This window comes from Archocentrus centrarchus, chromosome 6 (assembly GCF_007364275.1).
Source record: "Archocentrus centrarchus isolate MPI-CPG fArcCen1 chromosome 6, fArcCen1, whole genome shotgun sequence".
NCBI lineage: Eukaryota > Metazoa > Chordata > Actinopteri > Cichliformes > Cichlidae > Archocentrus > Archocentrus centrarchus.
Genome location: NC_044351.1, coordinates 2,719,818 through 2,736,697, shown reverse-complemented (window position 1 = coordinate 2,736,697; position 16,880 = coordinate 2,719,818). Strand labels below are relative to the sequence as shown.

Here is a 16,880-nt window from a genome sequence, read left to right as displayed (position 1 = left end):
AGGCCAAATTTTCATTTCTATCCAGGAAAGCAGTGTGGTGAAGAAAGAAGCAGCAGCTCTGGACACTCACCTGATAAAAGAAAGGTGACCCAAGTTCTGGAAGTAAGGAAATAAACTAAGGAGGAAAGAACAAGGTCAGAGCACAGACTGTATATGAATATGGACACAACCACATCCCCTTTGGTTTTGGCTTTTTTGGAACTAGAAGTTACCTTCTGTGCATATTGAGCCTGGCTCCGTCATAACACAAACGTGCAGCGTGAAGCAGATAACCTGCAAGCTGGAGAGGAAATGGCGTCTCACTAATTTAGAAGAGGCTCATTTAGCCTGCAAAAAAGAGTTTGTTGCTCTATAAAAAAAGAGCTGAGAGCCAGCCTTCTGTTTCAAACAAGCAGCTTCATCCAAGCAGGTGGATGCTGTCACTGATACACAGCTATTCTATTTACCATGCTCTTACATAACAGCCTTATTCACATCTCATCTGGAAAAGATAGATTTAAATAAAGACTTTGCTGTGTTTGAAAAAGATGTTGCCACAGAGGAGGCTGAATGTATGACAAATCCAAGTGTGTGCCGGTAGTGTGTCTGCTGGCGCTAATCGCACTACAAACACAGACAAAGACAAATGAAAAGAAAATGTTCTGTTGGTGCCATTAATCACACCCTGCATGCTTCACTTGGTTTTTAATTCCTGAACTCTTCATAAGAATGGCTCATTTCATAGCCTCCAGCATTTCAACAGCCTGGTTTTGTTCTCATTGTGTTTGGCTCTTTCACATTTAAACCTTTGGCTGAAAATTACTGAGTTTAATAATAACCATATAGGCTGTAACACCCTTGCCAGTGAGCATTCAGTCCAACAAAGTTGTGTTCATGTTTAATCTGGAGGCTTATTCAGTTTTGCTCACTCAGATTATATCAAGTGGTGGACAGTAACAAAGTACAAATACTTCGTTACTGTACTTAAGTAGATTTTTCAGGCATCTGTACTTTACTTAATGACAACTTTTTACTTTTACTCACTACATTTTTACACAAGTATCTGTACTTTCTACTGATTACATTTTCAAAACAAGCTCGTTACTTTAGGTTTAATGTGTCTGAGAAACGTTTGCATTTCCGGTCAGTGCTGGAGCCGGCATTTGATTGTGAGCGGTTTTTTCTTGGAAGTGGCAACAACAGGGAGGGAGGGACCAGACACCCCACACGGTAGAGGGAGAGGCTCCTGCAACGCTCGCTCGGAGACCGGAAAGAGCCAGAGGAAGTTGCGCTTTACATAGAGGCTGCACGCCGGAGCGGTGAGGAAAATAAATGACAGAAAATGTAGAGGACAAAAAAAGTGTGTGCAGTTTGTCACACAGTGTGTCTGCTAGCTACAAGAACAGCTGCTGTAATTTAAGGCAGAGCAAAGAATGAGATAACTTCATTGAGTTATCTCAATGAGGTAGAAACGTCCTCCAAGGAGCTACTTTTACTTTCTTACTTTGAGTAGATTTCAGAGCCTGTACTTTTTTACTTTTACTTGAGTACAGAAGTTGAACCAGTACTTCATCTTTTACCAGAGTAGTTTTTAACACAAGTACTTGTACTTCTACTTAAGTACAGAATGTCAGTACTTTGGCCACCACTGATTATATCCTTGTGAAATTAGTAGTTCTCACAGCAGTAATGGTAACGTATAAGATAAGATAAGATAAGATAGTGTTTATTTGTCACATGCACAGTTATACACAGTACAATGCACAGTGAAATGTATTTTGTACCTGCAACCATATATACACACACATATAAATAAGAAGAATAAAAATAAAAAAAAGTAATTCACACTATACACTATACTCTATATACTATACACTATACACACTTTTATAAATTATAATATTTACATTGTGCAATAATGGTCCAGTTAGGGCTCAGAGTTGAGCAGACGGATGGCTTGCGGGTAAAAACTCTTCTTCAACCTTTCAGTCTTAGTCCTCAGGCAGCGGGAACGCCGGCCTGATGGGAGCAGGGAGAAGAGAGAGTGTCCGGGGTGGCTGGGCTGTTTTAGGATCTTCATGGCCCTCAGCCTGCACTGCTTGGTGTAAATGTCCTGCAGGTTGGGGAGGGTGGTTCTGATGGTCCGTTCAGCTGAACGAACCACCCTTTTTAGGGCCATGAAGTCCTGCTTGGTGCAGTTTCCCATCCAGGTGGTGATGCTCCCACGCATGATGCTCTCGATGGTGCAGGTGTAAAAGTTCCTGAGCACCTTGAGTGGGAGCTTGAAGTCTCTCAGCCGCCTGAGGAGGTAGAGACGCTGTCTGGCCTTCTTCACAGTGATGTTTATGTGATGAGTCCAGGACAGGTCCTGTGAGATGGTCACTCCCAGGTATTTGAAAGTGTCCACTCTTTCCACCTCAGCACCACTGATGACAAGTGGATGGTAGTCCCTCTGCTGCTTCCTGCTGAAGTCCACGATCAGTTCCTTTGTTTTGCTGACGTTGAGCAGGAGGTGGTTCTCCTGGCACCAGTTCTCCAGGCGGGAGACCTCTCTCCTGTAGGCTGTCTCCTCATTGTGAGAGATTAGTCCCACAACAGCAGTGTCGTCAGCAAACTTGATGATGACGTTGGACTCTGACGTGGCCTCGCAGTCATGGGTGTACAGTGAGTACAGCAGAGGGCTGAGCACACAGCCTTGGGGGGATCCAGTGTTGAGGGTGAGGGAGGATGAGGTGAGGTGACCCACTCGTACCACCTGTGGTCTGCTGGTCAGGAAGCTGTGAACCCACCTGCACAGGGATGGGCCCAGGCCCAGGTCCAGCAGCTTAGAGACCAGCCTGGAGGGAACTATGGTGTTGAATGCTGAGCTGTAATCTACAAACAGCACTCTCACATAGTTCCCCTTACCAGTGTCTATGTGTGAAAGGGTCTTGTGGAGGAGGAAGGATATGGCGTCATCTGTGGATCTGTCTGGCCGGTATGCAAACTGTAGTGGGTCGAGGGTGGTGGGCAGTGAGGAGGTGATGAATGTCTTGATGAGTCTCTCAAAACACTTCATCACCACAGAGGTGAGCGCTATGGGCCTGAAGTCATTGGGGCTGCTGGGGTGTGGTTTCTTTGGGACAGGGACTATGATGGACTTTTTAAAGCAGGTGGGAATCACACACAGTTTCAGTGAGAGGTTGAATATCAGTGTAAACACAGGTGCCAGCTGGTCAGCGCCGGTCTTAAGGACACGTCCACTAATACCGTCTGGTCCAGCCGCTTTCCTGGTGTTTACACGTCTAAACGCCCTCCTCACGTCGCGCTCCGTCACAGTGAGTGTCTCCGCCCCTCCGGCCGGGAGCGCAGCGGGCTGTCGGCTTCCCGACTCAAAGCGCGCAAAGAAGATATTGAGTTCATCAGCCAGAGAAACGTCGGCACTCACCGGGTGTGTGTGTGGTGCTTTGTAGTCCGTGATGGTGCGTAGTCCCTGCCACAGTCCCCTGGGGTCAGACTGTTGTAGTTGCTGTTCCAGTCTGCGGCCGTAGCGATGTTTAGCCTCTTTCACCGCTCTGCGGACGTTGTATGATGCAACCTTGTAGTCCTCCATGTTCCCAGAGGCGAGGCCGGAGTTGTAGGCAACGGTGCGGGACCTCAGGGCGTCTCGGACAGATTTATCCACCCACGGCTTCTGGTTGGGAAAAGTCCTGATGGTCCTCCTAAGTGAAGTGTCTTCAACAACTTTCCCAATAAATCCCACAACAGTTTCCGTAAACTCCTCGATGTCTCCGCCCGCGCTGCTGCGAAACATGTCCCAGTCGGTTGAATCCAACGCACCCTGCAGAGCGGCCTCTGTTTGATCAGACCACCGTGTCACTTCTCTCACAGCAGGGGGTTCCTGCCTGAGCCGTTGTTTGTATTTCGGCATGAGAAAGACAGAGGTGTGGTCAGACTTCCCAAAAGGCGGAAGAGGCTTTGCTTTGTAGCCATCTTTGAATGGAGAATAGCAGTGGTCTAGGGTCCTCTCTCCTCTGGTGGGGCAGTCGATGTGTTGAATAAACTCCGGTATCACCTTTTTCAAGTTTGCACTGTTAAAGTCCCCGGCTACGATGAGAGCCGCATCACGCTGGTTAGCCTGATAGGTGGAAATAGCCTCATGTAGCTCGGATAGTGCAGTGTTTGTGTCCGCCTGAGGTGGAATATAGACGGCGCTGAAGATGACCGAAGTGAACTCGCGGGGCAGGTAGTGGGGACAGCATTTCAGGGTTAGGAGCTCCAGGTTAGGTGAACATGATTGTTTCAGAGGGACAACATTCCTACTGTCACACCAGTTGTTATTAATCATTAGGCACACACCTCCTCCTCTTGATTTTCCAGACTCACTCGTTCTGTCCGTGCGATGAACACTGAAGAACTCCGACGGCTGTACGGCGGGGTCCGGTATGAGGGGAGTCAGCCATGTCTCCGTGAGACAGATGATGTTGCAGTCCCTTATGTCCCTCTGAAACTGTATCCTGGCCCTGAGTTCGTCCAGCTTGTTATCCTGTGATATCCTAATCTCTATAATCTCATTATGAATTTGTAATTTGGGGACAAGATTTCTGATTTCCGATTCTACTCCAGCTTCCGCTGACCAATCACCATGAGCGAAACAAAAGACGGGCGGGATTTGCTGTAATCTCGAGATCATTAGTCGTGCAGCTTCTAAGCAGAAGGATTGTTCAGATTGTAAAGAAAGCACCACATTGAGCATATAAGTTCCTGAGAACCTATGAAATGATTTAAGGGGTGGACACACCTGAACCAGTCATTTGAATTAATTCAAGCCAGTGTACCCAAAGTTCCCTTATTTCTGTTTTATCTTTTCATTTTGCTCAACATAGTGAAAAAAACCCACTAATAATCATCATATATCAACTGTATATGCATGATACTAATTTTATACAAATTATGTTATTTCCATATATGCATCATTAAGCTTGTGAGACATACTGTTTGGTTGTAGGGTATTATTTTTTTATTTTCATATTTTTGATAACAAACAGACAAACACAGCAAGAACATCTGCATCTGTGTTATGGCTGAAGGTCACAGGGCAGCTGTTCCAGACAGATAAATATGATGATTGTACTAATTTATGTTTATTTGTTGCAGGAATCTTATTTCTGGTGATGCAACTAGTCCAACAGGTAGCTGCTCCCATCAGCTGCTGTGAAATGTCTGAGAAAGGCTGGCTTGAATCTGAGTACAGTAGCCTTTATATTATCATCCACATTTTAACAATGTTTTGATGGTTCCGTTTTTTCCCGTTCGTTCCTGCATTTCCGCATCTTATGGCAGCCGTTTTCAGCCTGAGGTGCCACGCCCACTCATTATGCATATTTCACACATCCATCTCTAAATTTATTAAGCTTGCCCTAAAGGTTATTCATGACAGCTTCATGCTTTCTTCACAATCTGAACAACTGGTCCAATTATTGGACCTTAGAATCTGTACTATAACTCTCATCTGATGATTTCTCGTTGTGGTCAGAAGTTTCCTCCCCTAAAAAAAAAAAAAATAAAAAATTAAAAAATAAAAAAAAAATAAAAATTAAAAAAAATTAAAAAAAAAAAAAAAAAAAAAAAGAAGTTTCCATCCTCTCATCCTGAGCATGAATGTCAGGGTCATTTTGGGCTTCACTGATTTCTTTGAGTTGTTCTTTTTCCAGGGTGCATTGATTGTACAGCATGCATCTTTAATGACTTTAAAAAAAAAAAAAGTTTAAACTGAAGTACAGAGAACACAAGCCTGCCAAAATAAAACAGGAAGTAACCTAACAAGGTACACGCAAACTCAACACAGAGGACTGAAACACAGACACGGGACAGAGACGCAGACTAGTCACAACACTGGGAATAAAACTTAACATGAAAACACAAGAGGTCAGGGTCAAGACAAAAGGACAAAGCAGACACAAGAACACAGACACAGGGAGACAGGGACGAAGGGAACCAGAAAACCAAAACAAACTGGGACCTATACAAAAGAGAACTAATAAACATAATCAGAGATATAACTTACACAGAACCAAAAGAACACAACGCACTGGGCCACCGGCCCAGGACCATGAACACATCATCAAGCTTCTGGCATAATCCTGGATGGATATTTGACCGCTCGTCTTGGCAGACTTGGTAGAGTTCATTCAAATTGGTTGGTTTCCTGCACAGACCCAGTTTTTAAGTGTAGCTCAACAAGTTTCAACAGGGTTGAGGTCGGGGCTTTGGGAAGCCATTCCAGAAGTTTAATGTCATCCTGCTTTATCCATCCCTAAACCAGTCCTGATGTGAGTTTGGGATCTTTGTCCTGCTGGAACAACTGTGTCCAAGTTTCAGCCGTCTAGCTGCTGATCTGAGGTGAAGTTGAAGAGTTTGGAGGTGGTCCTCCTCCTTCTTCATTCTTCCATCCACTTTGTACAATGTACCAGTACCACTGGCAGCAGAACAGCCCCAGAGCCTGATGCTCCCACCACCATGCCTGACAGCTGGTACAGGTTTGAAAGCCGCACCTTTACTCCTCCAAACATCCCTCTAGTCATTGAGGCCAAACAGCTCCATCTTTGTCTCGTCTGACTTTCAAACTTTTTTCCTGAAGGCATTATTAAGTCTTCTACTTTAGTATTTTGGCTGTAATAATTGTAATTCTTCCCCCATACCGCTGTTATGAAGGAGGAAATGAGCTACGGAGACCAAAACCATTTTAATATGGGAGTCTATGTGGACTGCTGGTGCCTCTGCTGGATGTTAGAGGAACTGCAGTATGCTTCTTTACTGGGTTATGGTTATGGCTTCAATATTTGGTGTTTCTGTCAGCACCACAGCTGCTGTCCTTCTGTTTTTCATTCAGTCTCAACATCTTATCAGTACCTGAACACTAAATTACTCCCTACAGCCCAGGACAAAATCAATAATTGATTACTGCAATTCAGCAGTGCAGCATCTGCCACTTCAAGCAGTCAGTCAGAATGAGTACACGTCTCAGGAGCACAGAGAGGAGTGTTTCTCTGCTCCCAGCTCGTGTAACTTTTAACAGTAACCTTCAGGTGTTTCTGTCTTTGCTTGTTGATCCTCACCTCACCAATCCAAAGAAATCCATCTGAGCTGTAACAATCATCTCATCCTATTATGGTCACATGCAGCTTCAAAAAGAAGGCACGGCAGCAGCTAAAATGTTAAGTTTGAGGCTTCAAAAATGACCACAAAACAATGGTGACATCTCACAGTGGCTACATCCATCTTTTATATACAGTCAGTGCACCTATGGCCCCCTTTTTTAGCAACGCCCCAACAGCCCATCGTTTTAGAATAATATCACAGATCCTGTAGGTGATTTAAGGTGAAACTGTTCAAGCTGAAAATCAAACACATGTATGACTTGAGGGGACTTTAATCCCATGTGGCTTCAGAGTCCACAGAGGCGACGACGACGTCAGCTGTGCAGTGACTGCTGTCAGTCCTGCTGGATGTACACACAGATACAAGCTGTCTGAAGACAGAGTGCCACGAAACAGCAACCATCCAGGTATGCGGCTGGAGGGAAATGAGCACAAACAAACAGATCTATCTGTGTTTGTCTCTGTGTGACAGAGCGAAGCGTGGAGGATGGATTTACAGGATGTGACAGGAGACCAGATGCACAATCTCAGATGTGATTTGAAACAATCAGCAGAACATGCTCTGAGGAACGAGCAGCAGTGACCTGAAGAGGACAGCTGACACTGACCGGATAGACATTACTGCAGCGCCTTCTGAGCCAGTCACGTGTGCAGGAGTCTAAGTGTAACTGAACATGTTAGACGTTCATGTTAAATATATGTTAAATGAACAGAGGCACGCTACCTGCCTCTGCGCGCAGACAAACAACACGTGAGGAAGCTCTCTCGAGCAGTGCACGTAGTCGTGTTGAAAAGCCTCACAGCTCAATAATAATAAGCAGCTGTTATCAGGACAGAAATGAGGGTGACATTCGGAAGCGAGCCACTTGGTATCTTTGAGCTAATGAAGTGGAATACTCCACATTTAACAGGAATATATTAGTGCAGCCTGCAGGGAGGTGGACTGGATTTTGAAGAATTTCTGAACACTGATGAGTCTCTGATGAGATGTGTGACTGCATTTGATGTGTGAGGCGGTTCGTTTTTCTTTGAGAACTTAAAAATCTATTTTGCTGCTTACACATTTAAGTTTGAGGGCAGGGAGGGCCTACAGTGAAAATTAGCCTGAGCTGCCTCTTCAAGGAGAGCTCAGACAGGGGAGTAAAATGTTTTTGTAGATAAATAATGAAGAAACAGAGTGATTTGTTACACTCCCTCATAGCCCCCTCATACCCCTGAGTGTGTCTGTCTGCAGACAGGTCTTCCTGCAATTGTGAGGTCCTCACCAGTTCTAGTTGGATCTCTGGACAGTCAGTTTTTCTCAGGAACGTTGCTAACTGAGTGAAAAGATGTATCTGCAGGGCAGACACTGGAGCATCCTTTATGGATTCTTTCATTCAGTCAGCGCACCATCCAACCATTCATGAAACCAATCAACAAAAGTGGTGCAGATCCCGTAAATGTTAATCATCAGCGTCTCTTCCGTTTCCATAACCTGCTGGTATGTTTATAATTTTCAGCAACAGGCTGGTAAACACACAGCTGGGCTCTGAAGATCACACAGCTGTGATCAGATCTGATTTCTGTCCACGTGTGTGAAGAAAGCAGTTTTATATAAACTCTCTAAATCAAGATTATGAGCCAAATTAAAACGATCAAAGTTCAGGCTTTGCTCTCGTTCAGTGTGCACGAGTTTCCCAGCCCACAGTTACTTTTTACTTTGTCAGCTCAGATAAGTGGAGAAGAAGTGCTTTCAGCTGCTTCCTCATTTCCCACAAATGTATGCAAATGGATCCCAAAACTTGATTTGGCACAGCTTTTACACCAAATGCCCTCCCTAAAACAACCCTTCCATTTACTGTATCTGGGCTTCCCAGAAAGTGATTGTCAATATTTAAACTGCTGCACTTTTTGGCACAACACTGGCACTACAAGTGCACCAGCTTGTGAACCCCGCCCAAGGCTGGATTTGTCTCCTCCCGGTCACAAACCGGGGATCTTTTTTCATGTCAGGAGGATGTGCTAACCAGAGAAGTGATGGCTGGAGGGAACTTACTTCTGTCCTAAACAAGCAGGAGGGAAAGAGTTGGCTCATCTCTCCAGTGGGAAAATATTTATTTCATTTCATAAGCTCCGTATCTCTTTTCTTTAAAATTCCAGCCTTTGTAATGAAGTGATATTCAGCCGTGGTTCTTGTTTATGTGACCTGCTGAAACAGCCCGGTAAGGACACGTAGTTTAAATTCAGCTGGACAGCGAGTCGAGTGTGGTTAGATTCTCTGTGCATCATGCTGCTATTTATAAATTCTCCTTCACACCTTGCCTTGAGTCCATGACGTTTCCACTGAGAGGAAAAGTGGTTAGAAAAGGAGGTAGCAGGTTGTTATTCTGCACCCCCTGAGTGGAACACCTCCAGTTTATAATAATCGCCTCATCCATCCACTTTCTCCCCAGCTGTTATAAGAGTTATGGTGGTGATGTGTTCAGGCTCAGTTCATGACTCCAGTTATGTTTGTTTATTTGCTTTCACCTGTGACTGTTCATGTGATCTCCTTCCTCTCACCTGCCTGCCTCTGCCACACAATTATAGAAGACCAGGAGAACCACACACACAAAATACAGCACTTTATGAATTAATTATTTATTGAGCAATAAAATATTCATTAGTAAATTAAATAGCAGATTACATGTTAATATCTTCTATATACTTAGACATTAATAAAGTAATTCATTATTTGATCATTTAATGGCCTATAAAAAAGTGAATTATAAATAAATATTGTTAAATGAACTATTAATCCATTAATAAATAGTTCAAATCGGAAATGGATTTACAGAAAAAACAAACTCTTATTAAAAACCCATCCATCCATCCATCCATCCATCCATCCATCCATTTTCTTCCACTTATCCGGGGCTGGGTCGTGGGGGCAGCAGCCTAAGGTGAGAAGCCTGAGCCTCTCTCTCCCCAGCCACCTCCACCAGCTCATCTGGCGGGACCCCAAGGCGTTCCCAGAACAGCCGAGAGATATAATCTCTCCAGTGTGTCCTGGGTCTGCCTCAGGGCCTCCTCCCAGTAGGACATGCCTGGAACACCTCACCAGGAGGCATCCTAGTCAGATGCCTGAACCACCTCAACTGGCTCGTCTCGATGTGGAGGAGTAGCAGCTCTACTCTGAGCCCCTCCCAAATGGCTGCACTCCTCACCTTATCTCTAAGGGAGAGGCCAGCCACCCTTCAGATCAAGCTCATTTCTGCCGCTTGTATTTGTGATCTTGTTCTTTCGGTCACCTCTCAAAGCTCGTGACCATAGATGAGGGTAGGGACGTAGATCGACCAGTAAATCGACAGCTTCTGTTTTACGCCCAGCTCCACGACAGACCGGTGCAGCGTCCGCATCACTGCAGGCGCAGCCCCGATCTGTCTGTCGATCTCCTGTTCCCTTCTCCCATCACTCATGAATAAGACCCCAAGATACTTGAACTCCTCCACCTGGGGCAGGAACTCGTCCCTGAGGGCACTGGTCCAGCGTTCCACGACCAGGATCACCGTGCCACTACCAAACCACATTGTTCCTCTTGAATCTGAGGTTTGACTAACAGGTGGACCCTCCTTTACAGCACGTAGACCTTACGGAGAGGCTGAGAAGTGTAATCAACATCCAGAGCCTTCATGAACTCAGGGCGAATCTCGTCCCCCCTAAAAGCCTAATTCAAGTTCAAAATTTAAAAAAAAATTATTTTCATGATTGTTTTAAAAAAGAAATTTAAAGAAGAGAAATAAGTAAATGGATTCAAAAATAAAATTAGTGTGTCTTTTGTCCTGTCTCTCTCTCCCCCCTCAGCAGATGACCCCCCCCCCCCCCCCCCCCCCCCCCCGTCACCAAGTGCTGCTCATAGGGAGTTGTTCTGACTGTTGGGTTTTCTCTGTATTATTGTAGGGTCTTTACCCACAATACAAAGCGCCTTGGCGTGACATAAATAAATTTGAATGGAATTAAATTGAATTTAGCCTCACTGTGATTCTTTTAGTCCTTAGAGGAAAAAAATAAACAATGCAAACTAGCCATGCAGTGCAATGTTAGGAGCTCTCTTACTGGTTAGAGAGACACAGGCAGGGCCTGCTGTTTGCACTGGGACCACTTTGGACTTTACCTTGTTTTTCTGCTCCAGTTGTTCCTTCAGCCCCTGGTCCTTCTCTATTTTCTCATGCTCCTTCTTCCTGAAGTTGCTGTCTGCTGGGATTGCCACATCTATCACACCTGTGGTCTTCCACCTTTGGTGGTGTCTCCCATCGGGACTTGAAGACTTCTAGTCTACATCCAGCACTAATCTTCCTGTACACTATCCCAGCCACTTTGTTGTACCGCTCAGTGTACTCTGTGCTATCTTGCATCTGCTGTTATGTGTTGGATAGTTGTTTTCTTTCTTAAAACTGCAGCTTGCTGAGGCTGAAAGTAATTCAAAAGAAATGCTAAATGCAAAAACTCTGAAGAAAAGAATGTCTTGACGCATGCTCACTAAGGAAATCCCAAAAGGTTGATTTTGGTCCTCTGGACACTGATGGTTTTTCAGTGGGAGAAATATTTCATCACTCACTCATAAGTCACCTGAATGAGTGATGAAACATTTCTCACAGTGAAAACTGTCCAGAGGAGCTGAGTCCAGTTTTTGGGGCTAAAGAAACAGTTTTTAGATACTAAAGCTGAAGGAAAATTCTTACCGTGTATGTGAAACTTTCACAAGTATCCGTTACATAACTGACTACAGATCATTCTCCTGAGAGCTGAGAGCATTTTCAATTTCTCCCAGCTAGTATAAGTACACTGATAAGTATAAAAACGAAGCATTACTTTGAACACAAAGTGTTAAACACTTTCATCATCTACCTGAAATTTGGGTATTTAACATTTTTGTGATATTTCTGGCTGATCTTCATGAGTGGTCGTTGCTCTCTGTCTCCAGAATTGTTGCACAGAAAATGTGAAACACTGAGGTTTGTCTGCTTGTCAGGATTAAGACATTCCTCAGTTTCCAAGTACATCCCTCCACAGCTGCTGATTCTAAAAAGACTTTGTCACCTGCACACATGCAGGTCAGTTTCATCACTGTTATCAATGCCATCCATTTATTGACAAACTCTTGATAAGTAACAACTGGGATATAATGTTTTTAATTTCAGCAGTGTATTATATAAAATGGAACTACATATACCAGGTGTGGTGTGACACTTACCCTACAAAACTTTACAGCAAATTTTAGCATTATTTTACCAAACCTTTGGTGGCTGCAGGTAAAAAAGAGGCCTGAAATGTTTGCGCTTGTGTAATCACTTTTTCTCTCAAAGCCCAAAAAGAGTCGGAAAAGCTAAATGGAGAAGCTAATCTAATAGCTACAAGGGAAAAAAATCTGTATTACTAATTCGTTTTTTTCAATCCATTTACTTAATTGTCTTTTTAAATTGCATTTATGTTTGAATTTAAAAATGAAATTAGGTTTTTATTGAGTGCTGAGTGTTTTTTTCTGTACATCTCTTTTCCATTTGAGCCATTTATTAATGGATTAATTGTTCATTTAGAGCTGTTTAATAGTAATTCTTCTTCCTAGTGCAGTGGTTCCCACACATTCAACTAACAAGCAAAAAATCCCTGGTTCAGTCCCAGGATGACATGTCAGGAATGACATCCAGGATAAAAACTCAAATCAAACCCACTGTGGTGACTTCTTATGAGCAGCCAAAAGTAGTTTTATTGTCCATTAAATTGTTAAATAATGAAATAGTTCATTAATGTCTAAATAAACAGAAGACATAAAAAGTATGTATTCTGTTTCCAGTTTCTGACTTTCTCCATAAAAGTCCACGTCCTGCATTCCCATTTTCTACTTCTCCCATATTTTACTTATTTACCTTTATTTAATCAGGAGAGTTCATCTGCATTAACAGAAAGGCCTGACCGCGGTAGCAGCCAAGGTCAAACAAAGCAGTGGCTTCTCAAGAAAAAAGCCCTCATCTCTCCTTCACCACAGGGTGATAAATTCAACAAAAAGTTTAAGCTTAAATCTTCCAGAAAAGTATTTTATGTAAGGTGTGCCTGCAGTTTTTCCCAGGCCTGTTCAAACCTGGAGCATGTTAAAAAGCAAAGTTTGGAGGAGCTGCTGCTGTTGCATCAGTCAGCACACCGAGGTCATTCATGATGCCAGGCAACAATCTTCAAATAATAAAACTGGTTTCTCTGCTGGCTGGCAGCAGGTGATTCCCTTTAATTGCTCTGACAGATTCATGCTTTGATTAGGATGACGCCTCCCTCGACGAGCAACAGTTTCTCCTCCGTCATCACTTGTCATGTCTTCTTGCTTGTTTGTGCCCCGGCTGAAGGAAGAGGACTACGCCCAGAGTGTACGTGACTGAACTATCCAACCAGCTAACCTGCAAAAGTTCCCGCATGCTTTACATCAGGATGTCCTCTCTTTAAAACCTTTAAGGTTTAAAGTCTCTTTAAAGTGTTTGTAGCCCTGTAGGAAATGGACATAAATAAGTTGATTGAATGTGGTTAAATGCATTTATGTGAATGTTAGAATTTCAAATGTTAAGGTGTTAAGATAATTAATTTGCCATAAATATTCTATTTTATTTGTTTATTTCATTTGTTGTGAAGGAAAGCCAATCTAGTGTTTCATTTTAGTCACCTGTTTCTGTACTGGCTGCTGATTGGAGGTGGTGTGAGTGTGCGCGAGGGAGAAGGAAAAAGAGAGACCCGAGAAGAGAGGTGCGCTAGACTTTGACTGAAAAAGTGAAAGTTTTATGGAGAGTTAAACTGGTACTCCGTGTTCGGACATCGGCCAGGTGGACGGAAGGAGGACAGTTTAATTTGGCGCAGCCTACGCCTCTAAGTGTTTGGACTTGAAAGTCGTGGTTTGCTCGCTGGATAATCGAGCGGAAATTAGCCGCGCTGATCGTCTGAAAGCTGCGGTTGGCTAGCCCGGCTAATTGCTACAGGACTCGGCTGACTCTTACCGCACACAGACAAAAGAGGATCCCAGATAGCGCGCTGAGCTACCTATAGTTCAGAGTTCCTCTGGCTACGCGGGAAACGGCGACCAGACGGGTATTCCCTGTGTTTCTTGCCTGTGTGGGACAACGTGGACTGAACGTTTGCACCGCCATATTGGAAAAAGGTACTGTTGGCTTATTATTTTATTTTGGCTCTAATTGAGTGAAAGGACCGCAAAGTTTCTGGTCTCACCGTACCCGAGCTCCGAATCAGGCCTGCAACGGGTTTGTTTTGTTTAATAACCTTATTTGGGACTGTTGGGTGTGGGGATACATGTATATTTGAACCGTTAATTGACCTGAAAGAACTGAAATATTGATTTAAGTGTGTTTTTGGTGGTTTTCTAATTAAAGTGTGGTATTGTTAATTCCAATTGTAGAGTGTGTGATGTTATAGTGGTTAAGTAATTAATGTCGTTGAATACGAACTCAGGGCCCATTCATACCGATCAGTAGTATGTGGGTTACATAAATGGAGGCACCGCTGGGATTGTGTTATATTTGATGTGTATAAAAACAAACAAACAAAAAAAAAAAAATGTATTGAGTTTCTAACTGTATTACATGAGGGAATGTTAATAGAGGAGCTTTGACATGGATACAAACCTAGTGACCAGATTGAAGAACTGGTGTAGTGGAGAGACATTAGATGAAAATCATGCTTTACTGACTGTAGTTCCAGAGCACACAGAGATTGCGCAGATAGAAGATGCACTACAGACTATCAAGTGTCTTGGGCGCGTAAGAGTCAGAGGACGAATGCTAAGTGACACAGACAATCAAGTGTTAGTGCTTTGTGAGTGTCGACAAAAAGTGACTGACTCAGCAGTCCCAAAAGAAGTTCGCTCTCCCGATGGATTGACAGCATGGCCAATTTGTGTAGTAGCTGAAACTCCTGGGGTTGAGGAAGATTTTGCTGGTAAACTGAAAGCTCTGTTGGAGGCTGAAGGAAAGTCTGCCGAGGATGTGCAAGCTTTATTGGCTGGATCACAGCCAGTGTCTCCTACTGAGTCCATCTTGCGTGCTGTTGGTGACCTGCTGGACAAAACAGTTAAACCGTCCCCAGAGAATGCAGGACACCGACGCCTGAGAATTTTTTCAGGTAACATCCCCACCCCAGCCGGTGAGGAACAATTTGACCACTGGTTAGAGCAAGCATACCTGCTGGTCGAAGAGTGTCCTGGCTCTCCAAAAGAAAAAAGGAGGAGAGTCATAGAGAGTTTAAAGGGGCCAGCGTTAGATGTGATAAAAGCAGTGCGTTTATCTGATCCGGATGTGACCCCTGAAGGATGTTTAGAGGCGTTAGAGAGTGCCTTTGGACTGGCAGAGTCCGGAGATGACTTGTATTTTGCCTTTAGACTGTTGCAGCAACAACCTGGGGAAAAGTTGTCTGATTTTCTCCGCAGGTTAGAGCGTGCTTTGACAAAAGTTGTACAAAGAGGTGGTATCCCAGTTAACAGTATGGACATCGCACGTGTTGAGCAGCTACTTAAAGGTGCAGTAGATGCTGACTTAATGCTAATTAACCTCCGTCTTAGAGAGAGGAGGACCAAACCCCCAACCTTCCTTGAACTACTGCGAGAAATTCGCATAGAGGAAGAATATGAAGCTTCCAGAGTTAAGCTGAACCGCTCAGTGAGCTCGGTTCAAGTTAAGCCACAAGCTGACAACAGGCAATCTGAGATACAGAGCCTGAAAGCAGAACTCAAAGAAGTAAAAGCCATGTTTGCAGCACTTGCTACCCATTCTCCTGCAGAAACAGAGAAGGGTGAAAAGCAGTTGGATAGCAGAGAGCTAGCTTCAGAGAATAATGTGGACCCTGAAGTGGTTGCCCTAAAGAAACAAGTGAAGCAGTTGCAAAAGAAAGTAGGTACACGGCTGTCCTGTCAGGCAGGAGCTTCTCCAACTGTGATGGCGGTGGGGACTCCATCAGCCAGGCAGTCACCTGACTCAGAAGAACGCTTTTGTTACCACTGTGGGGAAAATGGCCACATAGCGCCAAAGTGTAACAAGCCTGAGAACCAGAACAAGGTTATTCAGAGACTCCTTGGAGTTCTCAAGAAAACCAGGGGTAAACCCCAACCAGCTACAGGTAAAACCATCCCCGAAGAAGTGGCTGGTACAATTAGGAAAAGTGCAGTGGACGTGTTGGAGTCCCATGGGCTTCCAGAAGGCCTGATTGGACCACCATTGAGCCACTGAAAGTCAATGGGCACCTGTGTAATGCATTATTAGACAGCGGCTCAAGAGTCAGCATAATCTTTGAGTCTTGGTACCAGAGATACCTATCAGATATCTCTATTCACCCTGTGAGTCGGCTAAACATTTGGGGATTGAGTGATTCAAGCTACCCATATCGTGGCTATGTGGTGGTGGACATAGAGTTTCCAAAGAAAGTAGTGGGAGCACCAACCACTATGTCAGTCCTAGCACTGATATGTCCTGACCCCCCAGGCCCTGACCAGACTCCAGTGATTTTAGGAACCAATGCCAGTGCCAACCTTCCCAAGAGGCTAGCCCAGCTCTGTGAGGGTACCTCAGGTGTGTCTGTTTCACCCTTGATGGTGCACAGTGCTTGCCCTGAAGAAGATGATGATGATGAAGTAGGGTGTGTCAAGTGGCAGGGTCCTGGTTCTCTTGTGCTACCTGCAGGGAGCAGCTGTAAAGCAACCTGTAAAGTTGAGCTAAAACAGCCCTTGCCTCATGAGATCTTGATGGTAGAAGCTTCTTCTAC

The 16,880-nt window shown here is 44.2% G+C and overlaps 1 protein-coding gene across 1 annotated transcript; it reads left to right on the top strand.

Moving 5' to 3' along the window:
- The first annotated feature begins 14,740 nt into the window (after positions 1–14,740).
- On the top strand, positions 14,741–16,348 carry LOC115781329 (paraneoplastic antigen Ma1 homolog). Its single transcript, XM_030730960.1, has one exon. The coding sequence runs from the start codon at positions 14,741–14,743 to the stop codon at positions 16,346–16,348; it is 1,608 nt and encodes a 535-aa protein (XP_030586820.1).
- The last annotated feature ends 532 nt before the right edge of the window (positions 16,349–16,880 follow it).